The sequence below is a fragment of the Mustela nivalis genome (assembly GCF_964662115.1).
Source record: "Mustela nivalis genome assembly, chromosome: 3".
In the NCBI taxonomy this organism is placed as follows: domain Eukaryota; kingdom Metazoa; phylum Chordata; class Mammalia; order Carnivora; family Mustelidae; genus Mustela; species Mustela nivalis.
In genome coordinates, this window is record NC_139022.1 from 130,978,212 (window position 1) to 130,995,633 (window position 17,422).

The 17,422-nt window shown below is 46.9% G+C and overlaps 1 protein-coding gene across 1 annotated transcript in view; it reads right to left on the reverse strand.

Moving 5' to 3' along the window:
- Positions 1–14,897, reverse strand: part of ADRA1B (adrenoceptor alpha 1B) — a 49,662-nt gene extending 34,765 nt beyond the window's left edge. Inside the window, exon 1 of the mRNA XM_082724168.1 lies at positions 12,950–14,897. Coding sequence (XP_082580294.1) covers positions 12,950–13,898 — 949 coding nt within the window. The 5' untranslated portion in view covers positions 13,899–14,897. The remainder of the gene's footprint in view (positions 1–12,949) is intronic.
- Positions 14,898–17,422: the final 2,525 nt, after the last annotated feature.

Sequence of the window (17,422 nt, forward strand, 5' to 3'; positions counted from 1 at the left end):
TTCTATTACATTTTCTTAATCACAAACAGAATATGTGCTTGTTGTAACACATGCAATAATAAAAAGGTATATAAAAAAGTTAATAATGCACTCTTCTTTCCTTCATTCTACCCCTGCAGGTGATGGAATTAATGGCTTTGAAAAATGAGATTACATGTTCCTCTACAAGTTACTTTTATAACTTAAATATCATGAACAATCTTCCTAAATAATAGATTAGTAGACATAGACCTAACCTATTTGTGTGTTTTTTTAAACTTTATTTATTTATTTTAGAAAGAGTGAGAGAGCGTGAGTGTGAGTTGGGGGAAGGGCACAGGGAGATGGAAAAGGAGAGAAGTAGACTCCCAGCTGAGCCAGACAAGGAGCTTGCTTGATCTCACCACCCTGAGATCACGACCTCAGCTGAAATGAAAAGTAAACGCTTAACCAAGTGCCCCTAACCTATTTGTTTTAATGACACTTTACATTTTACTATATTTTAAATTTCTTATTTATGTAAAATTAAACATAATCAGACCAAACCTAAAATATCAAACATTCCTTGCTGCAGTGGTTCCATTTCTAGGAATTTATCCTGAATATGTGGGCACAGACAAATATATGAAAATATTCATTGCAACAGTCTTTGTAGTAGTAAAAGGCCAAACATAACCTAAGTGTCAATCAATGAGGAAATTGGTAAGTACCACAGAATACTCCGTAAAATTGATTATGATACAGCCATGGAAAGGAAGTCAGTAACTCTATACATTGACATAGAACTATGTGCAAGACACCATGTTGAATGTAAAACATAATCTGCACTGTCTGATAGTTTTTACAAAATGATACATTTGTAAAGGTAAACAGCAGACGCCTGGGTGGCTCAGTTGGTTAAGCATCTGCCGTTGGCTCAGGTCATGATCCTGAAGTCCTGCAATCCAGTCCTGAATCAGGCTCCCTGCTCACCAGGGAGTCTGCTTCTCCCTCTGACCCACCCCTCCTTTCATGTTCTCACTCTCCCAAATAAATAAAATCTTAAGAAAAAAAAGTTAGCTGATAAAAGTTGCTACAAGTAGTTCTGCAAAATAGTTACAAAGCACAATGGCATTGTCCAAGTTCCCTGTGGTCCTAAGACTTCATTGTTTGAAAGAAAAATGTACAGAGAACTTTATATCCTGAAGTACATCTTTATAATGTCTTGTGGCAGGGTTCTTACTCTGGGGCTATGAGGTGGGGTCTGTGAACTTGGATGGGAAAAATCACTCTTTAAAAAATTTTTAAACTAACCTTTGGCTGAAAGTTAGCATTTTCTTCAGGAGGAATGTGGGCAGCAAACCACAGTAGAATTAGCAGGATTTGTCACCAGTAGAAATCAGATTTATGATATCATGTTACATTTGTTGCAGATATCTTAAAATATTTGCACTTGTCACTACTTCAAAATTATAGTGGTTATTTATTTAACTTGCTGCTAGATCTTGTTTATTTAATATGTTAATAAAGAAGAACATTTTTTATTCTATCATAAATTTGTTTTTTTCAACATTGGAATAACCATTTCAACATACTTTTTTTTTTTTTTTTTTACAATCCTGTCTCTTACATTTTTTTTGTTTAAGGTGAGAAGGGGCTTCACCAGGTTGCCAAAGGAGCCCAGGGAGCAAGAAAGCCCAAGAACCCTTGTGTTAAGGTAACTTCTGAAAGGCTGGGGACAAGAAGTCACAAATGGCTGCTGTGAGGGTGTACTTGGCAAGCAGGGAGAGGGGCCCTACCACGTTCTCTCGATGCCAGGGGGCGATTTATGGCCTGAATATATAAACTGGAGATATAATTTTGTTGTTGTTGTTCTAGTTGGTGGAACGAACTTCCCCCCACCAGCTGCCTCCCTGGATTCCTGCCCGGCTGTGCCGGTGGTGTGAGCCCTGGGGCCCATGCCTGCGAATGACAGTAAGCCCGGCTTGCCCTTGGTCCCATTTTAACCTCCTTCTGGGGCAAAGCCAAGGTGCTGAGCTCAGCCTCTGAGCAATGCACATCAGCCTGGTAAGAAGCTCTAACTTAAAGAAGAATTTAAAAAATCATGCGAAGCCAAGCCCCAATGCATCCCATCTTCAGGGGAGCAAGACATTGGGAGCAGATACCGTTGGAAAAACTTAAGTGGGGATCCATGAGGAATGGTTGCCTTGTATTAGAACATGCTGTTTCTGAACATTTTGGCCTGAACGGTTCCTTGATGCAAACTTACAGCACAATTTGCGTGCTCACAGCAGCGGGGTGCTTGATGGTTCAAAGGGGGCTCAGACGTGCCGCTGATGGGCGTGGTCAGATGTACTCTTGACGGAGTCCGAGGAAAACTGGCCTGCCAGTGAGCGCTCTGCCCTGGCTTGACTCACACTCAGTCCTGCCAGGAGTGGGAATGATGGATGGAGTGAAGCTGCCCCTCCCCCTACAGGGAGTCCAGCCTTAGGAGTCCTTCAGACACAGCTCACTCTCCCCTCTGCTCCCCAGATCTTATTATCTCAGCCTACCGCTTCTCTTGTCTCTGCATTCTGGAGACATGCATCCTTCAGGTCACACCACTTCTCTTGGGTGAGATGGATCCATTCCTTCATTTACTAAGCGTTTAAGGTCTATCCAGCCATGGTTCCAGATCCTGCCTCCAACACTGGTGTAACCAGGGTAAGTTAGCTGAATGAAGATCTAAAAATCCCGAATCAACATTTACAGTAACGCCTCTTGCCCACCAAGGAGAGACACATGAAGTTTCATCTTTCCTCCTGAAATTGTTGCTCACTTCATTCTCATTCTTTCTCTTTCACCAGATGGTTGAGGCTGTGGGGGCCCGATTCTCTCTTCTCCCCCACCTCCGGCTCCTCAGTGATCCTGAGGCAATGTGGCACGCTCCTCTGCAGACACTCTTACTCTGGGGTTTCAAATAGGGAGGTACTTGTATCATTCAAATTTTGAGTGATAAATTTATTTTGAAAATAGGAGGGGGTTATGATAATCATCATCATCATGTTTTGGTAGCAGACATAATGGAGGCTGGGTTGTCTGGACACATCATTGTAAGCAATGCTGTATTGCCCGACAAGCAGACCCAGTAAATCTTTAGAGCTTTAGCAAACCTGGGACATCTCCACTTTTTTGGGATATAATTTGATTTCAAAGAAATCAAAGTAGTCTTCATGTAATAAGCCAGAATGTAGTGGGGCTAACATTTATTTTAAGGCCCATATGTGTGTGTACATGTATGTGTTTTAATTCAGAATTACAGATGGAGGTGGGAGAAGCATTCACTTCTCATTACCTTGGACCTCCCTACAGGTCTTAACCTGGCCCTGCTATAAAGTCCCCAGAATTGTTTCCTCCTGCCCTCCTTCTACAGGGACCAGGTCTGGCCATATCCCTCCAAGAGGTGAGAGGAACTTGACAAGGGCCAGTAATGTGAGGGGAAATGGGGTTGATTGGACAAGGTCTCCCCCCGGAGTGGGTGGAATGGTAACCTTTTAATAAAGAATGAAGACGTTGTCCAATTTTCCAGCTCCTGCCTGTGTCCACTCTGGTCTTCACATAGGCCATCTTTCTTCCCTGGCCCCATGACAAGGTTCATACTGGCATTTGGTTTTACAAGAAGCAGTCATGATAGTCTCCTTTCAATGTGCCTCTGCTCATTTCTAGGAATGAGAGAAGTCATTTAATGCCTCTAAGCCTACTTCCTTATTTATAAAATGGGCATGACCCCAATACCTGTCTGATGGGAGAACGGTAGATAAGGCCTGGAATGCACTGTATGCATCATATAGCTGAAGTTGGTATTTTTACTGAGAGTCTACTGGGTACACATCTTCAGGTAAAGAGGATGAGATGAGTAAAACTTGGATCTATCCTCCAGAGGTTCGCAGCCCGAGAGCACTGCCAACGATTTACACATCACCCTGATCTCTATGGACAGGTGTAGCGGGCATCATAAACACAGGTAGAGGGAGGGATTGCTGCCAGGAAAGGCATGGGGACCAAGGAAGCTTCCATGAGAGAGGAGTCCGCAGAACTGGGGTTTTATAGATAGGCAGCGTTGGGATATTCAGAGGGTACAGAAAGAGCATTTCTAGTAGAGAGAAACAGTCTGAGCAAATGCACAGGGGAAGGAAGATACAAGATGTATTTGGGAGATGACGACTAATTCTATTCGAGTTACAGTACGCTCCTAATTCTCCCTCTAAACTCATAGTGCTGTTGATTTTTTCATTCACTTAGCTTTTGTGAACACCTGTGTTAGGCAGGGAGGAAAGATGTGGTTACTGCTTATAAGACCGTCATAGTCTGTAGAGGAGACAGGTAAATTGACCAGTCATCTCTGCTGTTTGGGTGTGGGTGAAGGGCTCCTGCCTAGCCTCAGCGTTCCTCTCTCTCTCTTTTTAAGACTTACTTATTTTATGGGGGGATAGAGAGAGAGAGAGGGGGAGAGAGAAAAGCAGACTCCCTGTTGAACACAGAGCCCCACGTGGGGCTCCATCCCAGGACCACAAGATCATGACCTGAGCAAAAATCAAGAGCTGTTCACTTAACCAGTTAAGCCACCCAGGTACCCTAGGCACCCGTCTGTTTATGGGAACTCCAAGGAGCTGGGAGGGACCCAGGAATTTTCTTTATAGCTGTATGGTTTTGTAAAGTTTTCAAAAGTAAGATCTATTAAGTGCAATTGATTAGGGCCTCTGTCTTGTTCCAGGCTGACGTCCCTCTATTGTATTTCCCGTTACATGGGTGTTGGTGAAGGGGCCATGAGCATTTTTGGGAGCTATTAAGAGTTGAGATATATTTCATTTGGGTTTTATCATATATGTGTATATATACATATATATATGTAGTTTGCAGATTTTTCTTTCTGTATAGCTTGGTCCTCACTAGCCAGTTACTGCAAGGTGGAAAAATGGCTTCTAGAAATACTCTCTTGCTCATGATGCTGACTCTGCTAACTGGACTTGAGACATTAAGAGATAGGGCCAGAGGCTAAGTCGTGATATAAGTCCTGTAGTGCTGGGACCACATGTATGTGGGTGACAGAGGTGAATCATGGTCTGAAATATATTCAGCCAGAAACTAAAATTAACTGTGAAAAAGTCTTCCGAGTTTTATGTTTTCCTAAATTTGATAAAAGTCTTTTTTTTTTAAAAAAATTGTTAATTTATTTGAGATAGAAAGAACAGTAGGAGGAGCATAGCGAGAGGGAAAAGCAGAATCCGTGTTGAGTGTGGAGTCAGACACAGGCCTCGATCTCACGACCCCAAGGCCATGACATGAGCCTAAATCAAGAATCAGATGCTCAACTGACTGAGCCACCCAGGTGCTCCCAAATTTTATAAAAGTCTTAAAAAAGTATGCGAAATTACCAATCATAAGTCAGGACTCTGCAAAATGTCTGAAGTATCCATAATAAAAGAGGAATTTTGAGTTCTCGTGGTAGGGGAAAGACCCTATTTGTATGTTCTCGTCAGGACACGATGCCTCTTGGTTGCTGAATGATAGGCTGCCACGTTCCCTCCCTTTCCTCCTTCTCTGAGTAGGCTCTGGTTTCCCCCAACTCCTTTTCAGGGTTCCACAAATCAGAGCTCAGAGCTCCACACTTAGGGTACACCCAGTGATAACCCTTTGGCCCTATCTGGTTCCCTCGATGTGAATCCAGATTCTATCCCTCATCACCTGGGTGGCCTGAGGTAAATCACTCAACCTCTCTGAGTTTCAGTTTCCTTATCTGTAAAATGGGGACAATAACCGCGGGAGAGGAGTCAGTGAGGGAACGTCCAGAAGCCACCCCCAGCCCTGTATCGCACAGTGAGCCTGGCACATGGCAAGACCTCATAAATGGGATCTATTAGTATTATTATTATCTGACATGGTCTGGGAGCACAGTGACTGCGGAAACATGCTGCAGATACCCGAGAAAGCAATTTCCCAGTGTGGCCCAGCAGACATCAGTTATTTTTATGAGCCACATACACGCTCAGGTAAAGGCATTTCCTGCATTACAGATCGGAACGAGCCCATCTGTGACGGGGCTGCGGCTACACCCACACCCGCTGGCATTTCTGTGGCCTGAATCCAGCAGGATTCAGTGCCTCCACAAATGGCCCCCTCTCCTGTGTGGCCTTCGCATGTCATCCCTCCCCCTCCTGCCCTTCTGCCCCAGTCCTTTGAATGTCACTGCAAAGCGGAAGCTCGTTGTCCATCCCCTCCCTGCCTTGTGCCCCCCTTCCCTCCTTTGCTTCCTGCTTTCTCCCCCGAATATTTATTGTGTCTCGCCACCGTGGTATCTTCCATGATGCTAGGAGTTGAAAAGACTCACAATAAAATTGCAAAAACATCTTTGGTGGGGATAGACATAGGGCTACATCTTGTTTTTTTTTTTTTTTTTTTTTTTTTTCCCAAATAGGACATTAAACACACGTACACACAGGACTATCATCACGACTGATTACCATCGTTCCATCAAAGAAATGCTATTTCAGTGTCTCAAAATAGAAAGGACATAGTCTTTAGCACAAGAGGACAGTCGTTTATATCGAATACATTTGGAAAAACACAGGCTTTTCCTTATAGTTTTCCTCATTTTGTCGCAAGCCAATAAAAATGTTACGTCCACGGGCATCAAACCCCAGACAAATGTTCAGAAAGCTCTGTAGTAACAATAAGAATGATATAACAAATGCTTATAGAGTGCCCGATGTGGAGCCTGATACACTGTACCATTTACTAGCTGTGTGACCTGGGGCCAGTTACCAAACCTCTCTGATCTCTTGTTCTCTCAGCTACAAATACAGGGATGATGACGCTGGCTCTGCAGAAGGCCTTTTGAGGACAGCGAGCAAGACATAGCGTTCAGCAGTGAGCAGTGGACCCAGGTCACTGAAGAGATGCTCCTGCTGCGCTCATTCTCTTCTTGTCTGGGGAAGCTCTAGTTGAAAGAATTCACCTTCCTTCCTCCCAGCCTTCTGCCTTCCACCATGTGGACTAGCCCAGGGGACTGGGCAGGATTGGAGGTGCTTCCAGCCACACTGGGGGGAGCATAAGCAAGTTTTCTTGGCTCTCCGTGGGGTGCTCTTTCCAGGATTTCCCAGCCATAGAGTCGACTGGTGCTAGGCCCTTGCATAGGAATCACCTGGGAAATTGCTAGAAATCAGGATTCTCCACTCCCTCATGAGAAATTCTGGTACAATAGGTCTGTGGTGGAGCCCAGGAATCTATGCTTCTGGGAAGAGCCCTCTGCCAGATGTTTCTGATGAACAGCTGGTTAGTTGTCCGTCACAGTGCCCAGCTTTTGGGTTGGGACATTCTATCTACTTGCAAGAGTGTCTGGCAGATTACTCCTAGCATGCCGTCCTATGAACCCTGATGAACAGGATCTGAGGAAGGTTCTGGAAGGAATCCTCTTGGCTGTGTTTTGTTGGCCTCCCAACAAATGATACCTGCCTAGCCCAGAAACTTCAGAGTTACTCCAGACACATTTCTTGTTCTCACTAACCCTCCTAAATCATGTAACCAAACCATCCCCAAGTCCTTGAATGTCTCCATTCCTCTCTGCCTTCACTGCCCTCAGCCAAGTCTGAATTACCTGCAGCTCCCCCGGGGCGCGTGGTCTCTAAATGGCCATGCCCCAGACTCATGCTCCATAGAGAGGCCCGGTTCATCATCTCAAGACATAACTCGGATGGTATCTCCTGTTTGCTTCAAATGTTGCAGTCATGACCAGTGTAGCTTAAGATAAAATCTTAAGTCCTTGTTGTGGCCTAAAATCCCTGCGCGGGCTGGCCTCTGCCCACACCTGCAGCCCTGACCTGCCCTTGTCCTTCCCACCGCCCTGCCTCGTTACTTCCTCACCCGTTCCAGCCTCGGGACTCTCGGGCAGGCCCGTCCTTCCATCCGGACCCTCTCTTTCTACCTGCTGCCTTCACTGAGTTCACTCCTCCACGGCTTGCCACTCAGGGACTCCTGTGATGTGCTGACTCTGGTAATTTACATCTCATAGCATCTCAGCCCTTTACTTTCAAGTCGTTTGTTGCCATTTGTGTGCATGCGTTTTTCAAATGATTTGTGTTTTCCACTAGAACTAAATCTTATGAGGACATAGCTGTTTTGCTCACCACTCTATCTTTAGTACAATACCTGGACACAGCAGGCATCCCATAAATACATGCTTATTCAATGAATGAATGAAGGATTGAATGAATGATTCAAGATGCAGGGTTAGATTCTCAGATGGAGGGCAAGGCTCCACTTTTTCCCCTAGCAGGGGTGATAAAAGGCCCAGCATCAGGAGACCCACATCCTACACAGTGTTGGAAGTGGGGAGCAAATCTAGCCCTGAGCAAGACTGGGATGACCTTCCCTGACATTTTCTGGGTGAGTCTTTTTGTAGGAGTGAGCGGGGAGTGGAAGAAAGACAGGGCTTTGTAACAGAAGTACAATACCCAGCTTTTGACAAGGTGGCTTTGGAGTTCTGGAGCACATTTGGAGGAGAGCAGATTGGGACTGGGGAGGAAGAAGGCCGGACATCTCCTCGCTGCAGTCAGTGGAACAGGTATGTGCCTGTCCTAACAGACTGGGTTTCAACCCTTGGCTCTGTCATCTACTTACTGTGTGACCTGAGGCAAGAAGACTAACCTCTCTGAGCTCCTGCATATTCATCTTTAGAGAGGGAGTAATTACTCTCCCCTGTCAGGGAAGCTGTGAGGATTACTGAGATCATGTCTGTGAAGAGCCTAGAAGAACGTCTGGCACATAGTACCTGATCCATAAAAGTATGACCTCATGAAGCTGTAAACATCGTGCAGGCAGAGCCATGTAGCACATAGTAGTTGCGTTAGGAAGTCTTTATTAATGATTTCATAAATGGCCGAATGTATTTTCCTTCAGAAGGACTTTCCTTTTCCTCTGTATAAAAATTTCTTCCTCATTCAGACTAATTGCTTTCCTTGCGGACACCTCAAATCCCCGTGTTTCAAAATCTCAGAGCTGAAGGGTTAGTGTGTGTGTGTTTGTGGGGGTGGCTCTGCCCTGAGTCATCTCTGAGACCCTCGCCCTCCCCTCTGCAGAAATTCATCAGTTCCAATCTGAATGAGAGGACTAGAGAAACAAATCAATGCAGAGAGGGATTCCTATTTGGTCCCAGTACTAGGAGAACACAACCGTTTCTTTGAAATTGACCTTCATCTATTTGGAGGGGAAAGCAGTTAGTTCAATAATGGCTTCCTGGTGCCTTTCAGCATTTTAAAAGACGGAAGAAAGATCTGGAGCGAGGCAAGGTTCCAGTGTTTTCTAAACAACGCACTAAACCCAGCTACCAGTTGGCTGCCCAGCACTTCCTGCCACCCGCAGCGCCCCCTCCCCCCCACTCCAATCCATCCCTTCAATGCACTGCACATCCCTCCCTGGGTAGCCTAGCCACTTCTTGAGTGGTTCCTGACCAGGAAGACTCCTGACCAGGTCTTCCCCAGGTGGGTGGCAGCTAGACTTCACTCTAATGCCCAGCGGCTGAAGAGTCCTTGGACATCTTGCATATGGCTCCTTGAGTAGAAAAGCTGCTGTATTATATTCCAATTATTTCCTGTCCCTCCATGGCCCAATTCCAGGGACTGAATAAAGAGGTCCTTGTTTGATGGACTCCATCCCTGCTCCTAACTAAGTGAGAGCTGGTCCCTGGCCTGACTTGGTCTGAGGCCATAGGGGAAGGGTGGGGAGGAGGTAGGCAGGGTATTACAGGTGGGGAGAGCTCCACAGGAGATGAGGGGCCCAGCCCCACAGGCATCCCAGCCCTGCTCCCAAAAATAAAAACAAGGGAGGAAGGAAAACAAATGGGGCCCCTGCCCAGGACTCTGCAGAGGGCATGGCTATTTTCCCTCCTTCCCAGGAGGGATCCCAACCCTTCTCTCCCACAGAGAAGACAAACACAGCTATGGAAATCTCATGCTATCCAAGCACCTGGAAGTCTCTTGCTAACTGGAAGTTCCTTCTACCTTCACTTCCCTGTTTGCCCATGACTATCTCCCTCTAGATCTGCTTTCTCTCCTTGTTGAGTGAAAAGCATTTCATGGAAAATTTCAAATCTGGAACCTTGTTCAGATTCCAAAAGAGTTACTGTTCTACATCATGCTCCCATTGTTTGGGTGGTATCTGGATGGTCTTCCTAAATTATTAAGAACATGCCAATTAAGCACCTTCTCTGTTTGAAGCTCTTGAGTACCTTTCAAAGTCCATCCCAAACCCAAGGCCAAGTCCGTATTTCTTACCTGCCCAGGCTTGGGCAGCCAAGGGAGAGGATGCAGACAGAGTAGCTTAGGGATAGCACCTTGGGAGATCTTTGGGAGTCAGTGGCAGTGGTGTTCAGGAAGGTTTCATGGCAAGGAGAGGAGAAACAAGCTCTGAGAGCAGACCATGGAAACCAAGGACCTGAGATGTTAGGGGGTTATGGTCTCAGAAAGTCACGAACAGAAAAGGGAGAAAAGGCAGAGATAGGGTGCTTGAGAAGAAACTGAGGGTGAGTTTATAGAGCAGGACCCACAGAGAAGCCACATCCTCCTGCACCAGCGGATGCCTGCAGAAGGGCTAAGCTCTGAAGCATTTAACTTGTGTCCAGGAGGCTGGAACCCGAAGGGAGCTGAGAGATCCTCTGCCAGTGATTCTCAAAGCCTGGTCTGTGGACCACCTCTTCAGAATCCCCTGGTAGCTGGTTAAACATGAGGGTTCCTGGGACCCATCCGATTTACTGAATCAGATTGTCTGTGGATTATGTCTAAGAAGCTGAATGTTTATCAAGTTCCACAGATGATTGTGATCTTTGTTAAAGTTTGAGAGCCCTTGATTTAGTCCAACCCTTCTGTTCCTTGGAAGTGAGGTCTAAAGTCTAGAGAGGTAAAGCAACAAGCTTAGGGTAACAGAGCTGACTGATAGCAAAGCTCATGTGAGAACTCTATTGCACTTGACTCCTGGGGCAGTGCTCTTTCCATTTCAACATGCTGGCAGCTTATTCACCTATTCGGATCTGTTTCCATCACCCCCTAAAGTGAAAGCCTGCACCTCTGATCCATTCCCTGCATCCTGCTGGGGTTTTCTCCTTCCTGAGGATGCTCTGGTCATAGCCTCTGCAGGCTGGGGGGCAGAGGCAGAAGGAAGAAAGGAGAAAGACTCAGTTCTGAGACTCTAATAACAGTTGTGGGGTTGACAAGTGAGTTGAGCAGGAGAAACACACTTACGGCTGAGGGGTGATTGGGATTTAGTTTGTAGTACAAAGCTAACTTTCACTGAGCTTTTGCTATGCACCAGACACTGCATTAAGTCCTTTCCATGCATTAGTGCAACCCCCATGGAGCAAACAGTAATTAGCCCTATTTTGCAGATGGAGAAACTGAGTCTCACAGACCAGCGGTCATTTGCCCAAGGCCCATGCTACCGCATGACCAAATCACTTCCACATACTACCATGATCTTTATATAGTCCAAAGCAGTGTGAACTGTTACCCACTTTAACCCAACAGGCCTACAAAAGGACCCCAAGACCTTGGGAAAAAAAGAAAGCTTCTCTGCAGTGAGATGTGACCACTCTTGGGGGGCACGTACAGCTTCAAATGCTTCCCATGTAACACACTAAAAATATTTCCAAAAGGCATTAATTTGCAAGCCTGCCTCAGAAATGACAACATGGAGTGTAGGTTAAATACCTTTTTTCTTTAACTGTTTCAAATGGAAACTCCAGATGTCAATTTGCTTTCCTTCCATTTGCCCTTTTCTGGTGAAGGAAGTGTGTCTACAGAATTTTAGTTATTTGAGGGATTTGGTTAGGTTGCATTCTAACGGAGCCCTGGGTGTGATTGCAGGCATATATGGTCCATGGCAAGTAGCAGCCGTTACCTCTTCTGCTGTCATGGCACATGACTTTGCAATGATCACCTCCCTCCATTCATTTTCTGGAGTGTCCCCCAGGGATGGAAGAGAAAACCACAGCAGATCAGTGCCTTAGAGAAAGAAGTGTTTCCCAAGCCATGTGGACAGCATGTCACGGTACCCTCCTCTAGGTTTACCTCCTAGCCAGACCGTATCTTCGTAGGAAAAATCAGGAAGCTTTTTGAACAACTTTGACCACTAAACAAAAGAAGATGGACATATTTGTATAGGAGAGGATGAACTCAATTTCATCCCAGCAGGATTTGGTGCCTGGCAGCCTAAGGTGAGGGACCCCTGTAAATTTAAATCTGGCTATTCCAGGAATCACCAGAGTTAGGAACATTTTTGGGTAAAAATTGAAAACATGTGACCCTCTGTCTTCCTTCTCTTTTAAATCTCAAGCTTTAGCTCACTCAAGGGCTGATTGGGGCGGTGCAGCTGTTAAACTGTTCTTATTAATTCATAACGAAGGGAATGCATTGAGGTGAGAGCAAGCGGTGAACGGAGCCGGGGGAGGACACAGCCTCTGCAAAGCTCACGGCGAGCATGGGTCTCTGCAAGAGCCCTGGAAATGCTGAATGAAACCTGCCTTTCTGCGTACGAGCTGCCTGCCTGCTTCCCAAATGCCGCGTCTGCAGTAACTACAAACTATTTTGTATGCTGCATTAGCGACGCTGCCTTAACCGGCACATCATTACTACTGAGATAACGCTGGTGCGATGTGCAAGTCCAGTGTCCTTTTTAATTATTAAACTGACGCCGTTGAATGAGTCATTCCACATACCAGATTTTCCTCCTGTGGTTCTATTTCAAGTGACTAGCCCCTTTCTTAGCGTATTCCACTAACACCTGAGTTGGTTCTTAGCCAGCCTCCCAGTCTGCAAAGCCTTTGCAGAACAAACAGTATTCTCCAATTGCCAAACACACACAGACCGCATAAAAAACAAAACCCACAAAAAAACTTTACAGTAAGCTCACCAATAAACCCGAGATCTGAAAACACCCGGTTCCCCTCCGCCAGTCCCCAACTTACCAAGTGGTAGAGCGATGAAGAAGGGTAGCCAGCACAAGATGAACATACCGACCACGATGCCCAAGGTCTTGGCTGCCTTCTTTTCCCTGGAGAACTTAAAAAGTTTGACAGCTATGGAACTCCTGGGGTTGTGGCCCTTGGCCTTGGTACTGCTGAGGGTGTCCTCATGAAAGTTCTTGGAGTGGATTCTCAGAGTCAGCTCCTTGGAGTTGGACATCTCTTTCATGACTCCGGCCTCCAGGTTCTTGGTGGTCCTCTTGGCAACGATGTAGACGCGACAGTACATGACCAGAATGACCGCCAGAGGGATGTAAAAGGAGCCCAGGGAAGAGAAGAGGGCATAGAAGGGTTCTTCGGTGACCCCGCATTCCTTGTCATCGTTGGGCGCCGGCTCCTTCCACCCAAGGAGAGGCCCAATGGAGATGACCGTGGACAAGACCCAGACGCTGAGAAGCGCCAAGATGGCCTTCCTGCGGGTGACGAGCGTGGGGTACTGCAGGGAGTAGCGCACCCCAATGTAGCGATCGATGGAGATGGCGCATAGGCTCAGAATGGAGGCGGTGCAGCACAGGACATCCACGGCGGCCCAGATGTCACAGAAGATCCGTCCCAGCACCCAGTAGCCGAGCACCTCCAGGGCCGCAGAGAAAGGCAGCACGGTGAAGCTCAGCAGTAGGTCGGCAACGGCCAGGTTGACGATGAAGTAGTTGGTGGGCGTCCGCAGGTGACGGTTGCAGGCCACCGACAAGATGACGACGATGTTGCCCACGATGGCAAAGAGGATGAAGGCGCCCAGCACCAGGCCCACGGAGATGGCCCTGGTGATGTCCAGCTGGGGCAGTGTGGAGTTGCTCGAGGTCTGGTTGGGGCCAGTGAAGTTGGCATTTTTTAACTCTCCCCAGTGGGCAGGTGCTGATGTGTTGTGGCCGGTGTCCAGGTCGGGATTCATTTTAGAGTCGGCCCTCCATAGCCTGGGGTGAGCGGGCTGGAAGGGCTGCGGCCAAGCTCCTCAGCTGCCCTGCAACTTTGCTTCGCCCGCGGTCTTCTTCCCAGAGGCGCCCTCCGGGCGAGGAGTCATCTCCCCCGGGCAGCCCAGCCCCGCGGCGCGTCTCCTGCCTGCCTGCCTGCACCGAGCCGCCCGCTCGCCGGCTGTCAGAGGGAGGCGGCGAGAGAGGGGCCGAGGCGGCGGCTCCAAGTTTAATGGTCCACGTCAGGCGCGCGGGGCCGGGCGGGCGGGGAGCGGCGGGGGAGGGGCGGCGGCCAGGGGGCGCCCGGCTCGGCCCGGCCCGCGGCGGGTGTGCGGGCAGCGGCGGCCGGCCCGGTCAGCGCCGAGGAGGGTCTGCTCGCGACGAGCCGCCTCTGGGCTCACTGCACGGCGGTGACATCAGGCGGGGGAGCCCGGCGCCCTGACTCCGCGCGGCACTAGGGGGCAATGCGGGTCCAGCGAAGGCGCCCGCAGCCCCGACGTCGCCACCTGGGCAGCCCCGGGGCCGGACGCCGGCCCCCACCCCCACCCCCACCCCCACCCCACCCCTACCTCACTCGTTGCCCACCCCCCCAAGCCCCCAACGCGGCCCTCGGGCTGGGGAGGGGGAGGAGCGACGTGAGCGTGAGGACCCCCGTCCCCGACCCTGAGGTGGCCCGCTGGGATTGTTGCCCCTTCTAGTCTCCCTTTAGTCTCAAAAGTGGCGTAGGGTGCTTGCCGCTAATGGGGGGCGTCTGGAGTCAGCGCCCATATTTAGGGGGGTGTGCAACTTGTGTGGCACCTAGAAGAAGGATTGCAAGGTTAGGCAGGTGAGAGGGGTTTGAGTAAGATCTGAGACACCCCCCCCCCCGCCCCCCAGCTCCCTGTGAAACCTCTCTGGTCTTGTGATAAAGTCCAAGGGCTTCTCTTCATTCATTCGTTTATTCACTCCCTCCCTCACTCACTCCTTCAACAAATTGTTAAGGAGTCCCCACTGTCTGCGCTGGGGACATAGCAATTGTACCAAGGAGACAAAGACCCCTGCCCTCCAGGAGCTTACACTCTACTGGGAGGAGACAGACAAGAAACAAATAAATAAACAAATCATGAGGTGTGTCTGATGCGGACAGGTGTAATAGAAAATAAAGCAAGGAGGGGAACTTGGGATGGTGTGTGTTGTGGGGAGGAGTATTGGAAATTTTAAAGGGGTTCTCACGATGTCACTGGAGTGATGTTTGAGTCAAGACCTGAAGAAATGAGAGACAAGCTAGTGGGCTATCTGGAGGTGAGGGTGGTGGTGGTGGCAGAGGGAGAGACTGCCAGGCATCTGGGGAAGGGACTTGTGACATCTGGATTATTGATTTTCTTCCCCCGTTTCTGTCTGATGTTCCCGTTGGACATTCAGTTATAGGGATGCACTCCCAAAGGTGAGCATATGGTACTTAGGAGTGAAGATACTGGTACTGGCTGAGGGAGAGCCTTATGCTTGTTGACATTTATTCAACACTTGTCATGTCATAAACAGCATACTAAGTACATTCTGCATTTTCTCATAATCCTAAGAAGGAAGGGCTATTCTCATCATCATTTCCATTTTGTGGATGGGACAAGGTACAGCGAAGGTTAACTCTTTGCCCAAGTTCACACAGCCATAATGGAGAGAAGCTAGGACTTGATCCAAATAAAGGTCTATCTAGAATTGAGCACCCAGCAGCTGTGTCACACTTTTCGCCTGGAAGCACTGCAGGGGTGGATTTTTTTCCACCAGATTCATTGAGATATAACTGACATATAACCTTGGTGAGTTTAAGGTATACCATGTGCTGATTTGATGTGTATTGTAAAATGATTACCATTGTAGTGTTAGCAAACACCTTCATCATGTCACATAAATATAATTTCTTTCCTGTGGTGAGAACATTTAAGATCTACTCTCTTAGCAACTTCCAAGGATATAATACAATATTATTAATTATAGTCACCATGCTGTACATTAGATCCCCAGAACTTACTCATCTTACAACTGAAAGTTTGTACCATTTGATCAACATCTTCCATTCCACTGTCCCCAACCCCTGGCAATTACCCCTCAACCCTGTTTCTGTGAGTTTGGCTTTTTGATTACACATATAAGTGATATCATATAGTATTTCTTTCTCTCTATCTTACTTCACTTAGCATAATGCCCTCAAGTTTCATCCATGCTGTAGCTGTGGCAGGATTTCCTTCTTTCTCTTGGCTGAATAATATTCCATTGTGTATGTATACTGTAACTTTTTTTTTTTTAATCTATCCACCATTTGATGGACACTTAGGTTCTATCCATATCTTGGCTCTTGTGAATAATGTTGTAATGAACACGAAAGTACAGATATCTTTTTGAAATTATATTTTCATTGGCTCTGGCTATATAACCAGAAGTGGAATTATTGGATCATATGGTAGTTGTATTTTTAATTTTGGGGGAAACTCCATACTGTGTTCCAAAGTGACTCTAGCAATTTATATTTGAGGAAGGGAGTAGATTGATTATTATAGAGGGAGCTGTCTTCCAGGTAGTATAATTTTGGGACCTGAGTCACTACTGTTAAGAGAAAACTCACATTGATTGAGCTTCTACTGAGAACCAAGCATTTACTTATTGTCTTTTATTCTTCACAACAATGCTTTGAGAGGGTCATAACCATAGTCTGTTGACAGAATAGAAACCCTGTGGTTCCAAGAGGGCTAGTACATTGCTGAGGTCATGTGGCTAGTGGACTTGTGATAAAGCAATGTAGGGACAGCTGTAGATTGAAAGGTAAAGCTTGATGCCTTCTTTTCCTCTCGTCCAGAAGCCCACATCTAGGGCTTCCCACTGTCTGCCCTTGATAATCACTTTAACTTGATGTTCAGAGGTGGGGAAACAGGAAGTCATTCAGGGTGATTTCCATTTAAACTCCTCAACCTAGAGGTAGGTTCTTAACCTCTTTTTTATTAGAAAAACTTATAATACAAAATATGAATACATTTAATATATAATACAAAATATAAATGCATGATTATCACACACCTCTCTATGTTTTAATCTAAAGACTTTAAACTTCTCCCACCAAATTGCAGAGATCCCCAAATGCACAAAATACACAATTTCAAGGGTTCCTTGATATTAAGAAATGTGTGGTCGAGGCAGCCCTGAAAATGGATTTTTTCCCCCTATTTCAATTAAATTTGCTCAAGTTGTATCTGAAGAATCTAAAATAACAGAGTCACAGGTTTATAGTGATTTAGCTCTTCAAGAGCTATCAGAACTTTCACTTGCCCATTTTTGCATTTTGGAGGTGGTCTAGGAGGGAAGTGGTAAACTCCTATAGATAGTCATGTGTAGAATTGGTTATCAAACTTTTTCTCCAGACCACAGAGCAGTGCTCCTTCCTCTACCCAGAGAGAAGCCACACATGATAGCTACTCATGACTTGATTCAGGTATCTGAATGTGGAAGAGATTATTGAGCCAGATCAAAAGGCCCA